The sequence below is a fragment of the Piliocolobus tephrosceles genome, chromosome 13 (assembly GCF_002776525.5).
Source record: "Piliocolobus tephrosceles isolate RC106 chromosome 13, ASM277652v3, whole genome shotgun sequence".
Lineage (NCBI taxonomy): Eukaryota > Metazoa > Chordata > Mammalia > Primates > Cercopithecidae > Piliocolobus > Piliocolobus tephrosceles.
The window spans coordinates 112,504,467-112,525,938 of NC_045446.1; the positions used below are offsets into that span (position 1 = coordinate 112,504,467).

The 21,472-nt window shown below is 40.9% G+C and overlaps 1 protein-coding gene across 9 annotated transcripts in view; it reads left to right on the plus strand.

Moving 5' to 3' along the window:
- JHY (junctional cadherin complex regulator) overlaps positions 1-21,472 on the plus strand; it is a 72,375-nt gene that overhangs the window by 12,113 nt on the left and 38,790 nt on the right. For 7 of the 9 annotated variants that reach the window (XM_026451037.2, XM_023208496.2, XM_023208498.2 and 4 more), the window contains one exon: positions 10,066-10,582. In XM_026451037.2, the coding sequence (XP_026306822.1) occupies positions 10,066-10,582 (517 nt within the window). Of the gene's footprint in view, positions 1-10,065; positions 10,583-11,301; positions 12,016-21,472 lie in introns of those variants that run through there. The other 2 variants (XM_023208502.2, XM_023208501.2) reach the window with 2 other exon arrangements.

The window sequence follows — 21,472 nt, forward strand, 5'->3', positions numbered from 1 at the left end:
TTTTTGTTGCAGGTATTAGTCATTTCTGTTTTCTGTTCATTCATTTACTCACAAACTATGCTTTAGTTAAACCCCGACACACTCCTCAGAGCAGGCATGGTGCCATCGTAACAGATGAGCAGTCATAGAGGGAAGTAAAGGGTGTGCATGGGCATGAATTGTGGCTATTAAAGGCTGAGTCCCCGCCAGAAATGCTAACGCCATAGTGACTCCTGAGGCTTGTTGCCCCGGAGAGAACCACTAGTTCCTTTCTAGGTTATTTCAAAACTAGGATGCATTATTGTGTTAAAATAAGTACATACATAGTGAGTTCAGAACCTCACAGAGTGGGATTTATTCAAATTTAAATGACGTACAACGCTGTGAGTTTATCAAGAGGATCCAGAGATTGTAACAAAATTACTAAAGGGATGCTTTAATTCATAACCTTTGCCTTTTTATTTATTTCTACTCCCTGACAAGTTTGAAAATATAGAAAACTTTAATGTAATTTTTTAATATATGGAATTTAAAATAAATGATTTTCCCAACACTTCCATATATTGCTAGGTTTTGCCTGATAGGCCCAATCCAACTAGTAAAGTAATGGATTATTAGAATTGTTAGGGCTCATAAAGGTCAGCCAATTCCCTTTATTTATTGTACTGAGAAGGAACCCAAGAACTAGAGTGGTGGAAAGACTTGACCAAGCTCACATAATGGGTTAGTGGCAAAACTTGGACTAGAACCTAGGTGTCAAGACCACTCCATTGCCTTATGATATCACAGCTGCCTTGCAATTTTAATGCTGCTAAATCTGGCATTTAAAATATAAGAAACTTGGCTGGGCATGGTGGCTTACGTTTATAATCCCAGCACTTTGGGAGGCTGAGGCGGGCGGATCATTTGAGGTCAGGAGTTCGAGACCAGCCTGGCCAATATAGTGAAACCCCGTCTCTACTAAAAATACAAAGATTAGCTGGGCCTGTAATCCCAGCTATTCAGGAGGCTTAGGCACAGGAATCGCTTGAACCCAGGTGGCGGAAGTTGCAGTAAGCCAAGATGGCGCCATTGCACTCCAGCCTGGGGACAGAACAAGACTTCATCTCAAAAAGCCAACAAAAAACAAAACAAAAACATAAAAAGAAGAAGAAGAAGAAACTCTACCTAAAGAAAGTGTAAGAACCTGCACATTTTATAAATCTAGGTCTCTGTCTCTTAGCTATTATTTTGGAGAATGAAAAAAAAACACTCGAGCCTTCCTTAGAAAATGTCTGGCATGAGCACTGTAAACTCTCATTGAATGAGAGGAATTATGTTTCTGAATACTGTGTCATACAGCATTTCCCTTGTGAAGATGCAGCCTTGGTTTCACATGACATAATCTTAATAGAAGTGAGGTACTAGAATTTTACATTGCAATTACAAACATGTCTTCTTTAGATAATTTTCATTTAACTCACAGATTGTTCTTGAATCAAGACTGGTACTATTAAGAACCCAGGAGAAATTATCTGGTGTTTTGCAGTCACAAATCTGTTATCAAAGAGAAAAAAAAGGACTTCGGTTGGAATTATCCAAATTGTGTATTTTTATAAATAAAATTCACTAAGTAACAATCCAGCCCCTTTAGTGTGTTTCTATAGACAGTCTTTGACCTTCATTTCATTAAATCATCCTTTTTTCTATTCAACCGCTTAAATTCTTAGCAAAATAAATGCCTGCATTGAATAAAATTTTCTGGATTGCAAATAACCTTCACAAAGCATTTCAGTATATTTGTGGAACTGTTTTATTTCATATTTACAAAAGTGAATTTTTAATCTTTCGGATTTATTTCATTTTATTTACTTAAAAGCTGTTGATAAGAAGATTAAGGCGAGCATAGAATTCAGAAATCCTTGGAAGCAATGATCAGTTTTATAGTTCCTTAAAGAAGCATTAAAAACTTTACACTTAAACAAAAATTGAATTTGCTGTTTGTATGCATAAAAGATTTAATGGCATATAAATTGGGAATAATTATTCTGTTTAAAAGGATTAAATTAAATCTAAATCAATAATAACATGTGCAGTTTCAATTTAACTGCCTACTTAAAATGAAGTGACAAATAAATAACAGCTAAATGATTAATAGCAATGCTTTTATTCACCTCCTCAACAGGCAAAATGGCCAGTTATTGAATATTTTATTGTGAGTGCAAAGGATGTTAATTGTACTAGAAACATGCTCTAATTTTAGTAATTTTTTGATTGAATACAATGTTGAATATGAAGCTCTTCATTAAATGGAGATTTTATTTTATTTTGTTTGAAGTTATCACAGTAAGTACTCAAATATGGTCCATTAAAGCCAGCAAATATCATGGCATATGCATGTGAAACTGTCCCCTACTCCCTTCCTCGCTGCCTCCATTTCTAACCTAGGAATCTGAAGAGCAGACCCTGCATCTGCTGTCTGAACAGTAACAAAAGAGTTGTGTACTCATTTTCTGTGTAACCTTTCTATCAAAGGGGGAGGAAAAGAGGTGCATGTTTTGTGTGCAGATGATTACTGATGAAAGGGCACTTCACACTCATTTTGTCCCAGTGTGTTGACCTGGACCACAAACACAATGGAACTTCCAAGCACACAAGCTCAGTACAATGGGGTTCTTCAGTATCATGTTCTATTTTGACCATTAGATTTGTTTCTGTGAAGTATTACAGCTTTCCCGGCTCATGATTTTGTAAAACATAACCACCTATTTGTCTCCACATATGGTTTCCATCCAGAAAGGGGAGAAAGGGGATGTTTTAAGATAGTCTTTTCAGGTGTAAATGGTGCAACATAATTAAAACTCTTATAAGAGCCACATCTTCAGGCTCTACCCTTATATATACACATTCTTAGAGTTTCTCTGATTCAAAAACACTTTTCTCAGCCAGAGCAACTCATTTCCTCTAGTGTGTTTCTAAATCCTTTGTACTTTCTAGGTTCCACTTAAAACATCCGTCTTTTCTTTAGTGGGTGATATTGCTTCTACAGCCATTTAAGAATGGAAACTGGGCTTGAACCCAAGTGGCTGAGGTTGCAGTGAGCCAAGATCGCACCACTGCACTCCAACCTGGGCAACAGAGTGAGACTCTGTCTCAGAAAAAAGGAAATTTGCTGAGGCTAGAAATTACAGCTTTTTCAGAAGGTCTAAAATAATTTAATTCTCTGAGTTTTACCTTATTCATCATCTTTCAGCAATTGTTCAAATGTTTCATCATGTGAAAGTACTGACGTTTCTTAATCCCATTCCCTAAACTGTGGTTTGGCCATTCTCCACTGTGCCTAAGTCGTGATTAAACATCTTTAAAAGTGGAGTTTTAAAGAGAAAAATCACTTGAGATCCATCACCAGAAGCATAATACACAATAACGGTGTTATGTCACAGGGACTGAATGTGATGCACAGCAAGCAAGGCTAGTGCTGGAGCTGTCCGACACGTGCTTCTACAGCCAGTCCTCGTGGAATCCTTACTGTGTGCCAGGGACACAGTTCCATGCATTTAGATTTCTATTTTTTTATTTTTTATTTATTTTTATTTTTTTTTTAGACAGTCTCATTCTGTCACCCAGGCTGGAGTGCAATGGCACAATCTTGGCACACTGCACCCTCCGCCTCCCGGGTTCAAGCGATTCTTCTGCCTCAGCCTCCTGAGTAGCTGGGATTACAGAAACGCGCCACCATGCCTGGCTAATTTTTGTATTTTTAGTGGAGACAGGGTTTCACCATGTTGATCAGGCTGATCTCAAACTCCTGACCTCGTGATCCACCCACCTCGGCTTCTCAAAGTGCTGGCATTACAGGCGTGAGCCACCATGCCTGGCTGCATTTAGATGTATTAATTTGCATAATCCTCTCAAAGACACTGTGAGGTAGGTACTGTTACTTTTTTTTAATTTATTTATTTTTATTGAGACAGGGTGTCGCTGTGTTGCCTAAGCTGGAGTGCAGTGGCACAGTCATGGCTCACTGAAGGTTCGACCTCCTGGGCTAAACCATCCTCCTGCCCCAGCCCCCCGAGTAGCTGGGACTACAGGCGCATGCCACAGTACCTGGCTAATTGGTTTTCTTTTTTTTTATAGAGACGGGGGTCTCTGTTGCTCAGGCTGGTCTCAAACTCTTGGCCTCAAGTGATCCCTTTGCCTGGACCTCTCAAATTTCTGGGACTACAGACATGAGCCACCACACCTGGCCAGTACTATTATCCCCATTTTATTGATGAGGAAACTGAGGCACAGAAGTTAAATAACTTGCCCACATTCACGTAATCTTGTGGCACCAGGAAATGAATGCAGGTAGTCTAGGACCCTTGTTCTTAGATGCTCTGCTGTACCATTTCTCAGAACCAAAATAATCCATATTATGATACAGTGAAACAAAGCACCACAATATTACATATGACGGAAGGAGGTCTGTAGTCATGACTGTGGAAACTATGTCCTTATCAGCTGATGCTGGTTAAATACCATGACCAGTAGGAGTGCACCAGTTTTCTTAGCATAACTGCAGAGATGGAAACCAGGAAATCTATTTCCTTGAACTGAAGACTACCTAATTTTTAAAAACAGTGGGCGTTACTCAGTTATTTATTTTTTCATGAGTCTATCATAGAATCATAGAACAATGGAGTTGGAATGGACTTTGCAATATCATCTAGCAACTGAATGTGGAAATAAGAGGCTAAAATACTTTTGTGATAAGTCACATCCTCCTGTTTTAAATACCCATAACGTCCTGTATTTATTTACGCATCTAATTCATTAGTTGATTCCTGTATTACAGTTGGTGCATAAAGCCTGTCTTCCTCATTGAAGAGTAAGATCCAGCAGCCTGCTTCTGTTTTCCTCGCTGCTGTACCTTCTGTGCCTAAGATTCTGCCTGTATGTAGGGAGGTGCTCCGTGCATATCTGTTGACTGGCTGATCCATTCGTTGATTCACATAAGGCAGACACCGCAACCCACTTTCTTCACTGTCACCTATGGGGATAGCAGCAGGATACAATGCAACATGATGTGCAGGAGCCCGATCCAGAGCAGACTGCCAGGCTCTGTGACCTTGGGAGAGGTACATAAGCCCTCTAAGCCTCAGTTTCCTCGTCTGTTAAATGGGGGTAATAATAGTACTTCCCTCAACATTGTTTCAAGGAAATAAACCTGAAGACTCACGACAAACATTCCCTAGATCATCAAACAGTAACATGTGCTCTCTTTCCACATCTCACTCCTGAGTGAGTAGCAGAACAGTGATCTCCAGTGTTGTCACCTGTGAAAGGTGGCCAGCCCTGCTCTAAACAGTACAAAGTAGAGGATTACCTGTTCTAAGCTTTCCAAAAAGGACTTCATAGCCTCTGTAGATAATCCCTTCCAGAAACTCCTCACTTTGGCTGTCCAAATGTATTTACATCTTACTAAAATCTTTGCTTTCTAATTAACTCTCTGGTTAATTTTGTTAAGCCTGAGGTGCTTCAGGAGTTTGCAACGTCCCTCGAGATCTGACCTTTGCTTACCCTTGAGCTGTGCTCCTCAACCTGCCCTCGTCTCACCCTCCATTTTGTCCACACAGAATTTGTTCTATGAAAGCACCACATTGTCTCTGCCTCCTCTCCTTTTTACATGCTGTTCCCTCAGGCTAGCATAGGCTTCCTGCCCTTCTTAGCCTTAGCTCCGAGCTACGCCGGCACTTCCTCCAGAAGGCTTTCCCTGACCTCCCAAGATAGGACTGGATGTCCCTCTGTGTCCTGGTGGCCGGGTGCTCCTCATCAGAGCACACGTCACTCCAAAGTGTCAATTACTGTTTCCTGGTCTGTATCCCCCACTAGGCTGTGCGCCCGCCGCTTCACCATCTACCACTATTCCTGTAGCTTCATAAGGGCTCAATAAATAAGTACCTGCTGAATCAATGAATGAGCAAATGAATTAGGAAAGTTAAATTCAGTTTTTTTCTTTTAGCACAGCATAAATATGTTTACAAAAAAATCTGTATTTACTTGAAGATAATAATTGAGCTTTCTTCCCCACCTAAACAACCACAGTTGAAACTTATGTTTAATTCAGTACAATTCATATCCCTGCCCTATGATGCTTAAGGGTCAAGTGAAAGGCAGGGACAGGAGACACCGTGAGTTCCTAGGACAGTACATCACTTGGGAGAAACCTCCCCGTCAAAGCCCCAGAGGCAGGTGACCCTGCAGGGCAGGGAGGGGTTGGGCGTCCCATTTTCTAACAAATGTGGACCATTCCCATTTTGCTGAAGGAGAAGAGCATGTCTCTTCTCTTGTTGGAAAAGGAGGAGCCACTTACTTCAAGAAGTTCCTCATCACAATATGTGACCTAAAAAATTCAAAGTGACAATTCAGCAAGGCGTGACAGTTTTGGCTTTTTGCTCCAGTTTTTGCTTTACATCAAATCAAAGAAACCCAGGTCCACATTAAGAAAAGTAAATTAACATTAGGGGGGGACCATTAGTTTGTTTACCCAGCATATAATTATGTCCTCTGTAAACGGGAATATCAAATAGCATAAAAAGCCTAGGTGATTTACATTTTCTTTTTGATTAGAGGGTTGCATCTACTGTACTCAAGGATGGAAAATCTCTCCCATTTAGCTTTTTGAAGATCAAAGAAGCCATTAAATATGCCATATTACCAGCTTATTATTTTTTGTTGTTGTTAAGACTGGGGGTGCTGTACAAATTGAGATTGTCATGGGGAAAAGGGAGACTTTATTTGGGTCACATGAACTGATTATAGGCTAGTTCATTTTTCTCAGGCAGGACCGTCTGCTTAACCTTTTCTTCAGATAGGCCCCTCCTGCAGTGTCCAGTGCATTCTGACTATCGACTGAGCTACGTGTGCATAGCTGACAGCCAAGAGGCTATGAACCTTTCAGTGAGCTGTGATCTGGTCTGATTTGAAGCCTCGGGGATCTTTCTGTAGCACGTTAGATACACTCTACAAAGGCAAAATGAAGTGAAAAGCAAAATCACTGAAAAGAAGAATGAACCTATATAGGTATTTAGTCAAGATAAAACCTTGCTTTCCTCCAAAAAGAAGCAGTCCAAAGCAAATGCTGTCTAGGCAACAATTCACAGTTCTCTTTCTAAACAGCCAGATGTCTATACAGTCATGCATTGCCTGATGACAGGGGTATGGTCCGAGAAATTTGTGGTTAGGTGGTTTCAGCATTGTGGAAACATCATAGTGTACTTATACAAACCTAGATAGTACAGCCTACTACACACAATTTGTACAATGTGTTACTGTACTAAACACTGTATGGAATTGTAATACAGTTGTAAGTATTTGTGCATCTAAACATAGAAAAGGTACAGTAAATATACAGCATAAAAGTTTTTTAAATGGTACACCTATATAGGCACCCACCATGAATGGAGGTCGCAGGACCGTACGTCTCTCTAGGTGAGGCAGTACGTGAGCAGGGAGCAAATTTCAAGGCCTAGGACGTCACTGTAAGCTACTGTGGACCTCAGATATACTGAACACTTAAACTCCTCTAAATGTATTTTTAAAAATATTTCTTCATTAGGCCGGGCGCGGTGGCTCATGCCTGTAATCCCAGCACTTTGGGAGGCCGAGGCGGGCAGATCACAAGGTCAGGAGATCGAGACCACGGTGAAACCCCATCTCTACTAAAAATACAAAAAATTAGCTGGGCGTGGTGGCGGGTGCCTGTAGTCCCAGCTACTCAGGAGGCTGAGGCAGGAGAATGGCTTAAACCTAGGAGGCGGAGCTTGCAGTGAGCCGAGATCACGCCACTGCACTCCAGCCTGGGCGACAGAGCGAGACTCCCGTCTCAAAAAAAAAAAAAGAAAAATATTTCTTCATTAATAAATTGACCTTAGCTACTGTAACTTTTTTGCTTTAGGCACTTTTAATTTTTTTTTGACTTTTTCACTCTTTTGTAATAACACAGCTTAAAACACAAATACATTGTACAGCTGTATAAAACTTCTTTATATCCTTATCTGTAAGCTTTTTTCTATTTTTTTTTTTTTTTTTTTTACTTTTTAAACTTTTTTGTTAAAAACTGAGACACCAACACACACATTAGTCTAGGCCCACACAGGGTTAGGATCGTCAGTATCACTGTCTTGCCTGTGCATACCCTGTCTCACTGGAAAGTCTTCAGGGCAGTAACACACATGGAGCTGTCATCTCCTAGGATAACAAGGCCTTCTTCTGGAATCCCTCCTGAAGGACCTGCCTGAGGCTGTTTCACAGTTAACTGTTTAAAAAATAAGTAAGACTGCACTCTAAAATAATGATAAAAAATATAGTGTAGTGACTGGGCACAGTGACTCACGCCTGTAATCCCAAAACTTTGGGAGTCTGAGGTGGGTGGATCACAGGAGGCTAGGAGGTCAAGACCAGCCTGGCCAACATGGCAAAACCCTATCTCTACTAAAAGTTTTAAAAATACAAAAATTAGCCAGGCAGGTTAACACACACTTGTAATCCCAGGTACTCTGGAGGCTGAGGCACGAGAATCACTTGAACCCGGGAGGCAGAGGTTGCAGCCAGCCAAGATCATACCACTACACTCCACCCTGAGCGACAGAGCAAGACTTGTCTCAAAAAAAAAAAAAAAAAAAAAAAAAGGATACTATAGTGTATTAGCCTGTTCTTGCATTGCTACAAAGAAATACCTGAGTGAGACTGGGTAATTTATTTTAAAAACGAAGTTTAACTGACTCACAGTTCCGCAGGCTCTACAGGAAGTATGATTCTGGCATCCGCTTGGCTTCTAAGGAAACCTCAGGAAACTTACAATCATGGCAAAGGCAAAGGGGGAGCAGGCCTCTTATAGCAGAGCAGGACCAAGAGAGGCTGGGAAGCTGTGATACACTCTTAACCAACCAGATCTCACCATAACTCCCTCACTACTCAGTACCAAGGGTGGATGGTGCTAAGCCATTCATGAGAACTCTGTCCCCGTGATCTAATCACCTCCTACCAGGCCCTACCTCCAACGTTGGGGATTACAGTTTGACATGAGATTTGGGTGGAGACACAGATCCAAACCATATCAAATAGTAAATACAAAAGCCAGTAACATAGTTGTTGATTATCATTATCCAGGATTATGTGCTGTAAATAATTGTATGTGCTATACTTTTATAGGACTGGCAGTGCCGTAGGTTTGTTTATACCAGCAGCGCCACAAACATAATGAGCAACACATTGTACTATGATATTCCAAGGACTACAGCGTCACTAGATGACAGGAATTTTTCAGCTTTATTACAGTATCATAGGACCTCAGTCATATATGTGGCTTGTCCTTGACCAGAACATTGTTAGTGTATGAAATGTATTACCAGCCAAAGTGTGAAACACAGTTTTATCTTCACCAGCTAAAATACTGAGTCATTGTTCTTGTACATAAGTAATTGCATTCATTGAACCGCAGTGATTATTGGTTTAACATTATAGACATTTGTTTTTCAGTTGTTTTCTGACACTTAAAAATTAATTATCCCCCATTTTTATTCCATATTTCAATGAACTTGGACAATTAAGGCCTTGCGCCCTTATGTGTAGTGTGTGGGTCTAATTGGGGCCTGGGATCCGTCTTTATGTTTATTAATTAATTAATTTATTTTAAGAGACAGGGTCTCACGCTGTCTCCCAGGCTGGAGTGCAGTGTCATGATTATAGCTCACTGTAGCCTCTAACTCCTTAGCTCAAACAATCCTCCCTCCTCAGCCTCCTGAGTAGCTGGGACTATAGGTACTACACCATACCCAGCTAATTTTTTAAAAAAGTTTGTTGCAAAGATGGAGTCTCACTGTGTTGCCCAGGCTGGCTTTGAACTCCGTGCTTCAAGCGATCCTCCTGCCTTGGCTCCCCAAAATGTTGGGATTACAGGTATGAGCCACTGCACCCTGCTGTGATTTGTGTTTAACATACAGATAATAAAAGGAAAACTATAGGAGAAAGACTGAGGTTGATTTCAAATAAAATGATCAACTGACTATAAGGAGTGAATTTATTTTAATTAAGGACTTGACATTTCTCTTCTGCCTTGGGCAGGCAACAACCAATAGAAGACAAATATTCAGACCTCCGCTATGACCCGAACTGGAAGAGTAAGAAGGAGGAAGGTCAGCTGCTGTCTGTGGAAGCGCTGCCGGAGTCCCCGGACAGCTCTTTAGAAAATCTGCCCTTGGCTCCCGTCTACCCTTCCCAGGAGACGTCAGTGGAGCTCTCCGGGGGAAAAGGCAAGCAGAAAGAGAGTCCACAGAGTGCAGCTTCTTTACTTGGTAGTGAATTTTTAAGCCCAAACTATGAGCGTGGTGCCCGCCGCAGCAAGCCGTTTTCAGAGCTGAGCGACAGTGACCTGGAGAAGTCGAGCAGCCTTTCTCAGTACCGGAAGAGCTCGAGTTCACGTAAGGAGGTTTTCCTGCCGGGATCACGTGGCCCTCGGCGAAGGAAGTCCAAACAACAATTTGTGGAAAAAAACAAGCTCACTTTGGGATTACCCACCCCTAAAATGGACTCTTATCTTCAACTTCACAATAAAAAACGAGGGGAATCTTATCCAGAACAGGTACGTAGTGGCTACTTTAAGATGTCTTCTGAAACATTAAACTAGAAGTTGCGTTTGTTTGAAATGTCTACATACCACTTCCTTTAGGATGACGGTAGCAGCCACCTAGCTGGGTAAAACAAATGCTTCCACAGCATACCCTGTATGTTTATGTTTATATTTATTCCACAAATTCTTATGACCAAAACAAAAGCCACCAATGGTTTACAGTGTAATTGCTACAAGTCAATTATTGCTATAAGTCAATTATTATATCCAAAATTGCTATAATTGCTATAATTATAAGTCCATTACTATGTCAGTTATTATATCCAAAATTCTTCAAAGAAATCTAGAACTTTTTAAAACTGCGTTTTCCAAATGATAAAATATAGAACTTAAGCATTTGATTCCCTGTGTGGATTACCTTTGTTACCACCGCAGTAGAGGTTTTCAACCCTGTTAAATGCCCCAGCACATTCTGGTTAACGTGGAACATGCCCCGGCTCACATACAGAAGTGAGTCTCAACTCAGATTCTGTATACATATTGGGTGGTCGGGGAGAGGGCAGGGTACAACGTAAGGTGGGTTTTTTTTTCAATCTTCAGATGTTTCTATAAACCCCATTGAAAAGCACATCATTTGTTATTGTCCTGTGTAAATGATATGATATAATTAAACATTAGTCCCTTTATTTATAAAATTGGGACAGTAATAAATGCCTTTTCTTCCTCATCAGGTCATTTTGAGAGTAAATTCTCTCCCACATGATGGATTCAAAACCTTTTGGAGCCAGTAAACTTAGTTCTATTTCACAGGTGCACATAAAGATCTTATCCGCCCACCTCCTGTGTGTATGTCCAGGGATACAGGATAAGAATGGGGTTAGAATAGTAGAGTCCACCACTCTTACTGGAAAAAGAGCTTGATATTTATCACCTGCTAACGTGAGGTCATTTTCAAATACAAAGGAGAGGTTATTATGTTAAATGTGGTTGCCCTTAGACCTATTCCAAATCCCAATTGGTATTTTTTTTTAACATACTCTAACCTGTTCTAACCTCTAAGCATTTTCTAACAGAACAAAATAGATGAGGTGGATGAACATTTGTGGTTTTTATTCAGAGACTCCCCTTTTTGTCTTAAAGAATTATGTCTGGTGGTGCGTTGGCTCATGCCTGTAATCCCAGTACTTTGGGAGGTCGAGGTGGGAGGATCACTTAAGGCCAGGAGTTCAAGACCAGCCTGGCTGACATGGTGAAACCCATTTATACCAAAAATACAAAAATTAGCTGGGTGTGGTGATGCATACCTGTAATCCCAGCTACTCGGGAGGCTGAGGCACAAGAATCACTTGAACCCGGGAGACGGAGGTTGCAGTGAGCCGAGATGGCACCACTACACTCCAGCCTGGGTCATAGAGTGAGACTCTGTCTCAAAATAAATAAATAAATAAATAAAAATAAAGAATGTTGTGAGATTTGGACTTAAAAATACTATAATTAAAAAATAAAAATAAATAAAATTCAAAAAAATTATGTCACATCTTTGCCATTGTAGTACTAATTAAATGAAATAGGTGTAGTATATCTAGCTGAAATAGTTTAAAAACTAGGTGAATTCAAGCAGTTTTTAGTGTTTTTACCCAATTTTAGATGTTAATATACTCTTGTTCCATAAAACTTACATGAAATTTTGAATTTTGCTTGATTGCTCATTTAAAAATGTAAATAAATTCAACAGTCCATATCTTTGAAAAAAAATTTCTATTGAGACAGGGTCTGGCCTTTCACCCAAGCTGGAGTGCAATGGCACGATCATAGCTCACTATAACCTCAACCTCCTGGGCTCAAGCAATCCTCCTGCCTCAGCCTCGGCAAGTAGCTGGGAACACAGGCGTGCACCACCACATCTAGCAAAATTTGTTTTTAAATGTCTTTGTAGAGATGGGGATCTCATCATGTTGCCCAGGCTGACCTCAAACTCCTGGGCTCAAATGATCCTCTTACCTTGGCTCCCGGAGTGTTGGGATTACAGGCATGAGCCACCATGCCTGGCCTGAAAAATGTTTATAGCCAGTAATTTATCTCAAACTAGGACAATATTTTTCATTACTAAAAAGTGTTCTCAAAAGAAGCTGATCTGGAAGGAGAACATTTGGGGTTTTTCTTCATTTAGAAACTCTCTTTTTCGTCTGAGGTCAAAAGAAATAGTTCTATTTCCAGTAATAAAAGGGAGAAATATTTATGGTGAACTCTTTAATTGTTGATTTATTAATCGCTAGTTTTGTTAGTAGTTATAAGTTAATTTACTAAACAATATTAGGGAGTATTAATTGTCAGTGATTCCGCAGCTTAATTTTCTTTTCTTTGTGCCGTGGAGGAAAGTTTCTGTAAGTTCTTATATTACTCTCTGAAGGGGCCATTGACTTTTCCCAACACTTTCTCCAAGTTCAAATATCTAAAGGCTAATTGTATTTAAAATTGTCCCTTTACCATTTTCCAACATATATGTACTTCTTGCTCCTATTATTACTATTATATATATATTTTTTTTTTCGAGATGGAGTCTCACTTTGTCACCCAGGCTGGAGTGCAGTGGCGCAATCTGGCTCACTGCAAGCTCCGCCTCCCGGGTTCACGCCATTCTCCTGCCTCAGCCTCCCGAGTAGCTGGGACAACAGCCGCCCGCCACCATGCCCGGCTAATTTTTTGTATTTTTGGTAGAGATGGGGTTTCACCATGTTAGCCCGGATGATCTCAATCTCCTGACCTTGTGATCCGCCCGCCTTGGCCTCCCAGTGTGCTGGGATTACAGGTGTGAGCCACTGTGCCTGGCCGCTCCTATTATTTTTTTAAGAGATTACTCCTATTATTTTTTTGAGACGGGGTCTTGCTATATTGCTGGAGTGTAGTTGCTATGCAAGATTCAATCGTCACACCCTGCAGCCTTGAACTCCTGGGCTCAAGTGATCCTCCTGCCTCAGACACCTGAGTGGCTGGGACTATAGGTGTGCATCACTGACCTGGCTTCCTATCATTTTAAAAAGAATAGAAATGAATTTGACCTAACAGTGACATAATGATATGTGTGATTTAGTGAATTCTAGTCAGTAGCATAAAATGATGAGGTTTTTTGTTGTTTTTGAACCATTATTCATACGTAGACATGTGTGTGTCTCTCCTCCCGATACAGATTATGTGTTCCCTATGGGCAGGAGCTAGGGTTTGTGCTCATTTTTAATCTTCATAGTCACTAGCCTAATACACTGAGAAGGCTGAGTAAACATAAGGGAAATTAAAAATGTATCTCTTCCGTCACCCCCAAACTGTCTACTCTTTATTATAACCTGAAGTTTATATGGGGGAATGACATTTCTAGAGCAGTAGTTTGCAAACCTGGCTGGATATCAGAATCACCTGAGAATTTTTAAAAGTGATTTGTTCTGGCCAGGTGCCGTGGCTCATGCCTGTAATCCCAGCACTTTGGGAGGCCGAGGTGGACAGATCACCTGAAGTCAGGAGTTTGAGACCAGCCTGACCAATATGGAGAACTCCCATCTCTACTAAAAATACAAAATTAGCCCGGCTTGGTGGAGCATGCCTGTAGTCCCAGCTACTCGGGAGGCTGAGGCAGGAGAATCGCTTGAACCTGGGGAGGCGGAGGTTGCAGTGAGCTGAGATCATGCCATTGCACTCTAGCCTGGGCAACAAGAGGACCTCCGTCTCAAAAAAAAAAAAAAAAGTGATTTTTTTGCCTCACTCAGACCAATTTAAATCTCTAAGAACCTGAGCATCAGTTTTTCTTTTTTGTTTTTCATAAAGCTCCTTGAGTATTTCTAATGTGAAGCCAGGTTTGAGAAGCATTGTTCCAGACTGGAGCAGTGGTTCTCAGCCTTGGTTTCACACTGGAATCACCTGGAGAATTTTAAAAATATTGATTCCCTGGATGAACCACTGAAATTGCAATTCAGCTCATCTGGGCTGCACTCTAAATATGGGGCGTCAGCCACACTCCCCAGGTGATTCCAGTATTTATCCAAGATTGAGAATCACCGATCTAGAGCAGTGGTTCCTAAACGTTAGAGTGCACCAGAATCATCTGGAGGGCTTATTTAAAAAGCTTGCTGGACCTCATCCCCCCACATTTCTGATTCAGCAGGTGTAGGGTGGGACCCAGGGATCTGATTTTTCTGCATGGCCCCAGGTGATACTGCTGCTGCTATCAGGGCTACACTTTGAGAACCACTGATCTTTTGCTTCTCACAATTTAAAATGCTTATGAACCACTTTAGCCTCTTGTTAAAATACAGATTGTGATCCAGTAGGTCTAGGGTGAGATGCAGAGTGTGCATTTCTAACAAGTTCCCAGGAGATGCAAGGCTGCTGCTCCATGGACCACCCTCTGATGAGTAAGGGGCTAGAACAGAGAACACAAAGGTTTTATCAAAATCTAAAAGTCAAAGTTGTGTAAGTCATTATCTACAGAGCACTGATGTTTCCCCTGGCTAAGAGGATTATTCAGTTGATTTGTGGGTAGGAGGCGGGAAACTTGGGTACCAAGTGTGGAGGCTCTTGGTTTGTTTTGTTTTGTTTTTTGTTTGAGACAGGGTCTCACTCTGTGGCCCAGGCTGAAGTGCAGTGGCGCGATCTTAGCTTACTGCAGGCTCCGCCTCCCAGGTCCAAGCGATTCTCCTGCCTCAGCCTCCAGAGCAGCTGGGATTACAGGCACCCGCCACCACGCCTGGCTAATTTTTGTGTTTTTTGGTAGAGATTTCAGGAAATCCTAGAAATCAGTAAGAAAAAGACCAAATTCCAAGGAAAAATACACAAAAAGTATAAATGAACAATCTGTCAATAAGCAAGGATAATAAAGCAAGCTCTGGAAATTAAGAGCAATGAGAGGAACAATCTGTGAATTGTTCATTTATACTTTTTGTGTATTTTTCTTCGTTAATGAAAGTTAACAAAGAAAAGTTAATATATATGGTTATTACACATATAAGAGGTTACCCAGTCTCAGCCTATTAGAGAAATGCAAATTAATACTATAATGGGATTCCATTTTTCAACTGTAATTAAACTATCAAAATTCTGTAAGTTTAATGACCCTGTGGGCAAAAAAGTACAGTCAAGCTGATGAGAGAATAAATTAGTATAACCAGTATGGAGGACAATTTGTTAATGTCTACTTAAAACACAAATATACTCCTTGAGAAAGTAAAACATAATGACTCTGGAGCCAGGTTGGTTGGCACTGCCACCTGCCAGCTGTCTGACCCTCTGCAAGTTACTAAACCTCTCTGTGCCTCAGTTTCCTCACCTTTAAAGTGAGGACAATAATAGGACTTTCCTCATAGGCTTATTAAGAAGATTAAATAAATGAGTTAGGCTGCACACAGTCACTCATGCCTGTAAACCCAGCACTTTGGGAGGCCAAAGCGGGCAGATCATTTGAGGTCGGGAGTTTGTGACCAGCCTGACCAACATCGTGAAACCCGTCTACACTAAAAATACAAAAATTAGCTGAGCATGGTGATGTGCGCCTGTAACCCCAGCTACTTGGGAGGCCGAGGAAGGAGAATCGCTTGAACCCGGGAGGCAGAGGTTGCAGTGAGCTGAGATTGCGCCACTGCACTCCAGACTGGGTGACAGAGCAAGACTCCGTCTCAAATAAATAAATAAATAAAATAAAACAAACAAATAAATAAATGCATAGAGAGTGCTAAGATCAGTGACTGACCCATAGCAAATATAGAGGTATACATATAAGTATAAAAGTGTTCGAAATTATTATTTTTATTTGACCCAACACATTTTGCTCCAGGAATTTATCCTAGATATTTGTGTGCAATTTTGAAATCACATCTGTACAAAATTGTTCATTTCAGCCTTATTTGTAATAGCAAAAGATTGGAAACCACCCCAATATCTGTCATTTGGGGAGTAAATAAGTTATGGTACATCCATACAGTAGAGTACACAGCAGCTGTTAAAAAAAATAAATAAATAAGGACACTCTCCATGAACTATAAGGGATAACTTACCAGGATTTCTTATTAAGAAATAAATTCAAGGTGCAGCATGTGAAAAGTGGAGAGGGGCCAGGCGTGGTGGCTCATGCCTGTAATCCCAGCACTTTGGGAGGCCAAGGTAGGAGGATCACTTGAGGTCAGCAGTTTGAGACCAGCCTGGCCAACATGGTGAAACACTGTCTCTACTAAAACATACAACAATTAGCCGGGTGTCATGGTGGGTGCCTGTAATCCCAGCTACTCAGGAGGCCCATGAGAATTGCCTGAGCTCGGGAGGCAGGGTTGTCCGTGAGCCGAGATGGCAGCACTGCACTGCAGCCTGGGTGACAGAGTGAGACTCTTGTCTCCAAAAAAAACAAAAACAAAAACATGCAGAGGAATGAAAATATATATTACATTTGCATGGCATGCATAAGAAATTGTGGAAGGCTACAAAAGTAGTTAATTGTAAGGGGTGGAGGGGAAATGGGCGGGAGCACAACTTTTTACTGTGTACCTTTTCAAATCTATTAATTTTGAACCATGCTTATGTATTACCTTTTAAAAATTAAAATGGAAAATAGCAACAAAAATAGGAAGAGACATTTATAGTATAAATTTTGCAGTAACCCATATAATTCCACACCCCCGATTGCTCACCCTCCTAAATTGCATTTTATGCTTGTAATTAATGCTTAGGGTAGAACTGTTGATTTTTAAAGTCAATTGTTCTGCAATCTTTTGCCATTTTGCATAGATCTGCTAATTGTACATTAAAATACATTGGAAAAATCACCTTTGAATACATGACAAAATCTTAATCACATGATGTGTGAAGCGAGGAACCGATATAAAAACCAGCACACACTAGAGGGCACCTAAGTATCACGGTCAGGCAGGAACTTCGCTGGTGAATAATCAATTCTTACTTTTATTCATGATTTGTTCACTAGCCTAAAGTATTTGTCCGAAACTCATTCCACTTTGAGTCCATTTGTAATCCACCGTTAAAGAAAACTGTGTTTTGAAAAATGAACTACCTTTCTATCTTGATTCTAATGTTACTTTAAAGACTGATGAAGATGAAATTTAGTATGGGTTTAGAAAAGAGTTAGAAATGCTTTATATGTGTTATTCAACTCTTTCCTTGTAATTTCTTGGAAAGAAATTACACATCATTTACAAATGTGATATGGTTATTGAATGGCCTATAGTCAAGATAATATAAAGTCACAAACAATTCACAGTCCTACCTTCGATTAACACATCTTTGTGGCTGTTGCTGAGACAGCAGGTTAGTCAGCCAACAGATATTTATTGAGCACCAAATATGTATTAAATATTAGGTACTCTTCTCAATGCTGGGATATTAACAGAAAACAAGACAGGCAGAGCTCCTATCTTGAAGGAGTTTACATTCCAGTCATACGGCAAAGATTAGAACCATGTAACAAAATAATTTCAGATACTGATAATACCTCAAAAGAGATTGAATAAACTGTATTTAAGAAAGTAATGTGGCTCACGCCTGTAATCCCAGCACTTTGGGAGGCCGAGGCAGGCAGATCACCTGAGGTCAGGAGTTCGAGACCAGCCTGACCAACATGGAGAAACCCCATCTCTACTAAAAATACAGAATTAGCCAAGCGTGGTGATGCATGGCTGTAATCCCAGTTACTCAGGAGGCTGAGGCAGGAGATTCACTTGAACCCAGGAGGCAGAGGTTGTGGTGAGCCGAGATTTCACCATTGCACTCCAGCCTGGGCAAGAAGAGCAAAACTCCATCTCAAAAAAAAAAAAGAAAAAAAAAGTAATGAAAGGGAATAGAGTCCTTTATTTAATAAAGTGATGACTTTAATAAATAAACTGGGGATCAGGTGCAGTGGCTCACGCCTGTAATCCCAGCACTTTGGGAGGCTGGGGTGGGCAGATCACCTGAGGTCAGGAGTTGGAGACCAGCCTGGCCAACATGGTGAAACCCCGTCTGTACTAAAAATACAAAACTTACCTGGGCCTCATGGTGCGCACCTGTAATCCCACCTACTCAGGAGGCTGAGGCAGGAGAATCGCTTGAACCTGGGAGGTGGAGGTTGCAGTGAGCCGAGGTCTCGCGACTGCACTCCAGCCTGGGTGACAGAGTGAGACTCCATATAAAACAAAAATAAAAAGTAAACTGGGATGTCTAGCCAGGTGCTTGGGGAAGGTCTCTCTGAGGACATTTCATTCAAGTGGAGGTGCGAATGGATGAGAAGGAGAAAAGTATGCAAGATCTAGAGGAAGAGCTTTGATTGGCCCCATCCCTGGTAGCAGCGTTTTTGCTAGGGAACAACGAAATATTGTGGGAGAAAAACTAAAACCAAAACAAAATACTGATTTAAGAGTCAATCTTGGATTCAATCCTGGCTCTTCAGCATAGCCCATATCAGCTCAACCTCATCTCCACCAAAAAAATGCAAAAGTTAGCTGGCCATAATGGGGTACGCCTGTATTCCCAGCTACTCCAGAGGCTGAGACAGAAGGATCGCTTGAGCCGGGAGGGCAAGGCTGCAGTGAGTGGATCTCACCACTGCACTCCATCCTGGATAACAGAGTAAAACCCTGTCTCGAAAAAGGAGAAAAGAATCAAAATTAAGAATAAATAAAAATAAACCTCACCTCACCTTCCTCATCTATATATGGCGGAAGCAAACAAGGAATATATGATATGCTTTGGAGGGCTATTTGAAGAATGTATACAAAGCTACCGACTGGGGGCAGACACTCCGTGGAGGGAAGCTGTCGTTACCACCAGACACTCCTCACACCACAGGAGAAGATGCCACTCAGGGAAGAGGCCCTTCTAACCAGCTTTCTCTTCTTTTAAGGCTACATTGCCTCAAAATGAAAGAGATATAACTTCAGACAGAGTAAGAACAAAGTGTAGGCAAAACAATAACGTCCACATGCCCTAGGAGGCCTTTCGATGGTAAGACTCTCAAAAGACTGCCTACCTAGACGGCCTATCCAGGCACACCGCATGCTCACCATGCTATCTCTTGAGGGTCCCCAGTCAATCAAACAGGGTCCTAGGGATTACAGAACCCTACAGTCTTGTATGCAACTAGTTGACAGTATTTAACAGTGGTATGTGGTCTCAGATACTGTTTCAAATATTTACACTTTACAATAAGGAATTTATTAATAACCCTGGATCATATATTTGGTACTTTAGTTTTGAAGGACAATTTCATAGGGCAATTCTTTCCACATTGCTTAATGTGACACCGTGTTACCTTCAAGATAAAATTCAAACTCTCAGAGTGGTACGAAAGGCCCTTCCTGACCTGGCTCCTTTCTGTTCCTGTAGCCTCATCTTTCATCACTCTCTACTTGTGTCTCACGCCTGGCCATACTCCAGGCACTTGCGGAGCCCAGACCCAGCATTTCCTTTAGCCCCTTCTTTGTTCATGCTGATGGGCTACTCTTGCCTTGGCTTGTTTGCTTAGGAAAACCTTATTCTCCTTTTGAGATTCAGCTCATATGTCTCTGCCTTTGTAAAGGCTCTTTGAAGATCCTTCTTCCACCACCTCCCTCATTCCTGAGCATCTCCCGCAGAACCCGTAACTCCGCAGTGCTCTGTCTTCATCATGTACAGATGACTGCTTCTTAAGATCATGGGCTTGTTCATCTTTGAATTCCCAGATCCTGGCGTACAGCAAGCACTAGCTAAATATTTGATGAAGAAATGTAAGTTTTAAATAGTTTTTCTTTGGTACAAAATTTCATTGTTTTCAAAATGAAAAAAGAAAAAAAAAAGCAGAGGCGGGGAATAACAAGAACTTGTGCAGTTAAACACCAGAATTTGAAGTCAAAAGACCTGATTTGAGTCCCATTTGGAGCCATGGCAAATCACAAACTCTTATTGAGTCTTATTCTTCCTCATTAAAATTACAAATGTTTGCCTTATACCACAGACTCAGGAGTGTTGAGATAATCAAATGAGATATGCTATGTGAAAGCTTTTTATAATCTTACAGCCCTATATAAATATAAGTTATATTTATTATTGAATGTTTGGTTTAAATTTACAGTCAGTCTCCTAATGTGGAAGGTTACCACCTAAAGGATATATTGCTATTTCTCATAGTTTTAAATTTAGTGAAACTTTTGGTTGTTGAGAAGATTAAGCTTTACCTTTATTTAAGTTATGGTCATCTTTTTGTAATTATATTTGGTTAGAAACATAGAATTCTTTTCTTATAGGATTCTTCCAGGTTGGTGGTGTTTTGAGTCCCACCTATCCTATTATGCTTATAAAAATTATTCTTCTACAGAATAGGAACTCTATAGAAGTTCATCGATTGATAAATTTTCTTATTTTGCCCTCTGCTATTACTACAAGAGCACTTACTTATGACAGCATAATTTCAATTGAACTTTATGATTTTTTTTCAGTACAAGCCATTTTTAAGGCCTCTTTCTTGTGTGCACTGTTCAGCACTTGGCTGCTTAAACTACCAATTTGTATGATCTATAGAGTGACACTTCATTAATTTGGCATTATTGAAGAGGGATCCATAAGAAAGAAAATTTCCGGCCAGGCGCGGTGGCTCACGCCTGTAATCCCAGCACTTCAGGAGGCCGAGGCGGGTGGATCATGAGGTCAGGAGATGGAGACCATCCTGGCTAACGCAGTGAAACCCCGTCTCTACTAAATATACAAAAAGTTAGCCGGGCGTGGTGGCAGGCTCTTGTAGTCCCAGCTACTCGGGAGGCTGAGGCAGGAGAATGGCGTGAACCCGGGAGGCGGAGCTTGCAGTGAGCCGAGATCCCGCCACTGCACTCCAGCCTGGGCGACAGAGTGAGACTCCGTCTCAAAAGGGAAAAATAAAATAAAATAAAAAATCCACATAACTAA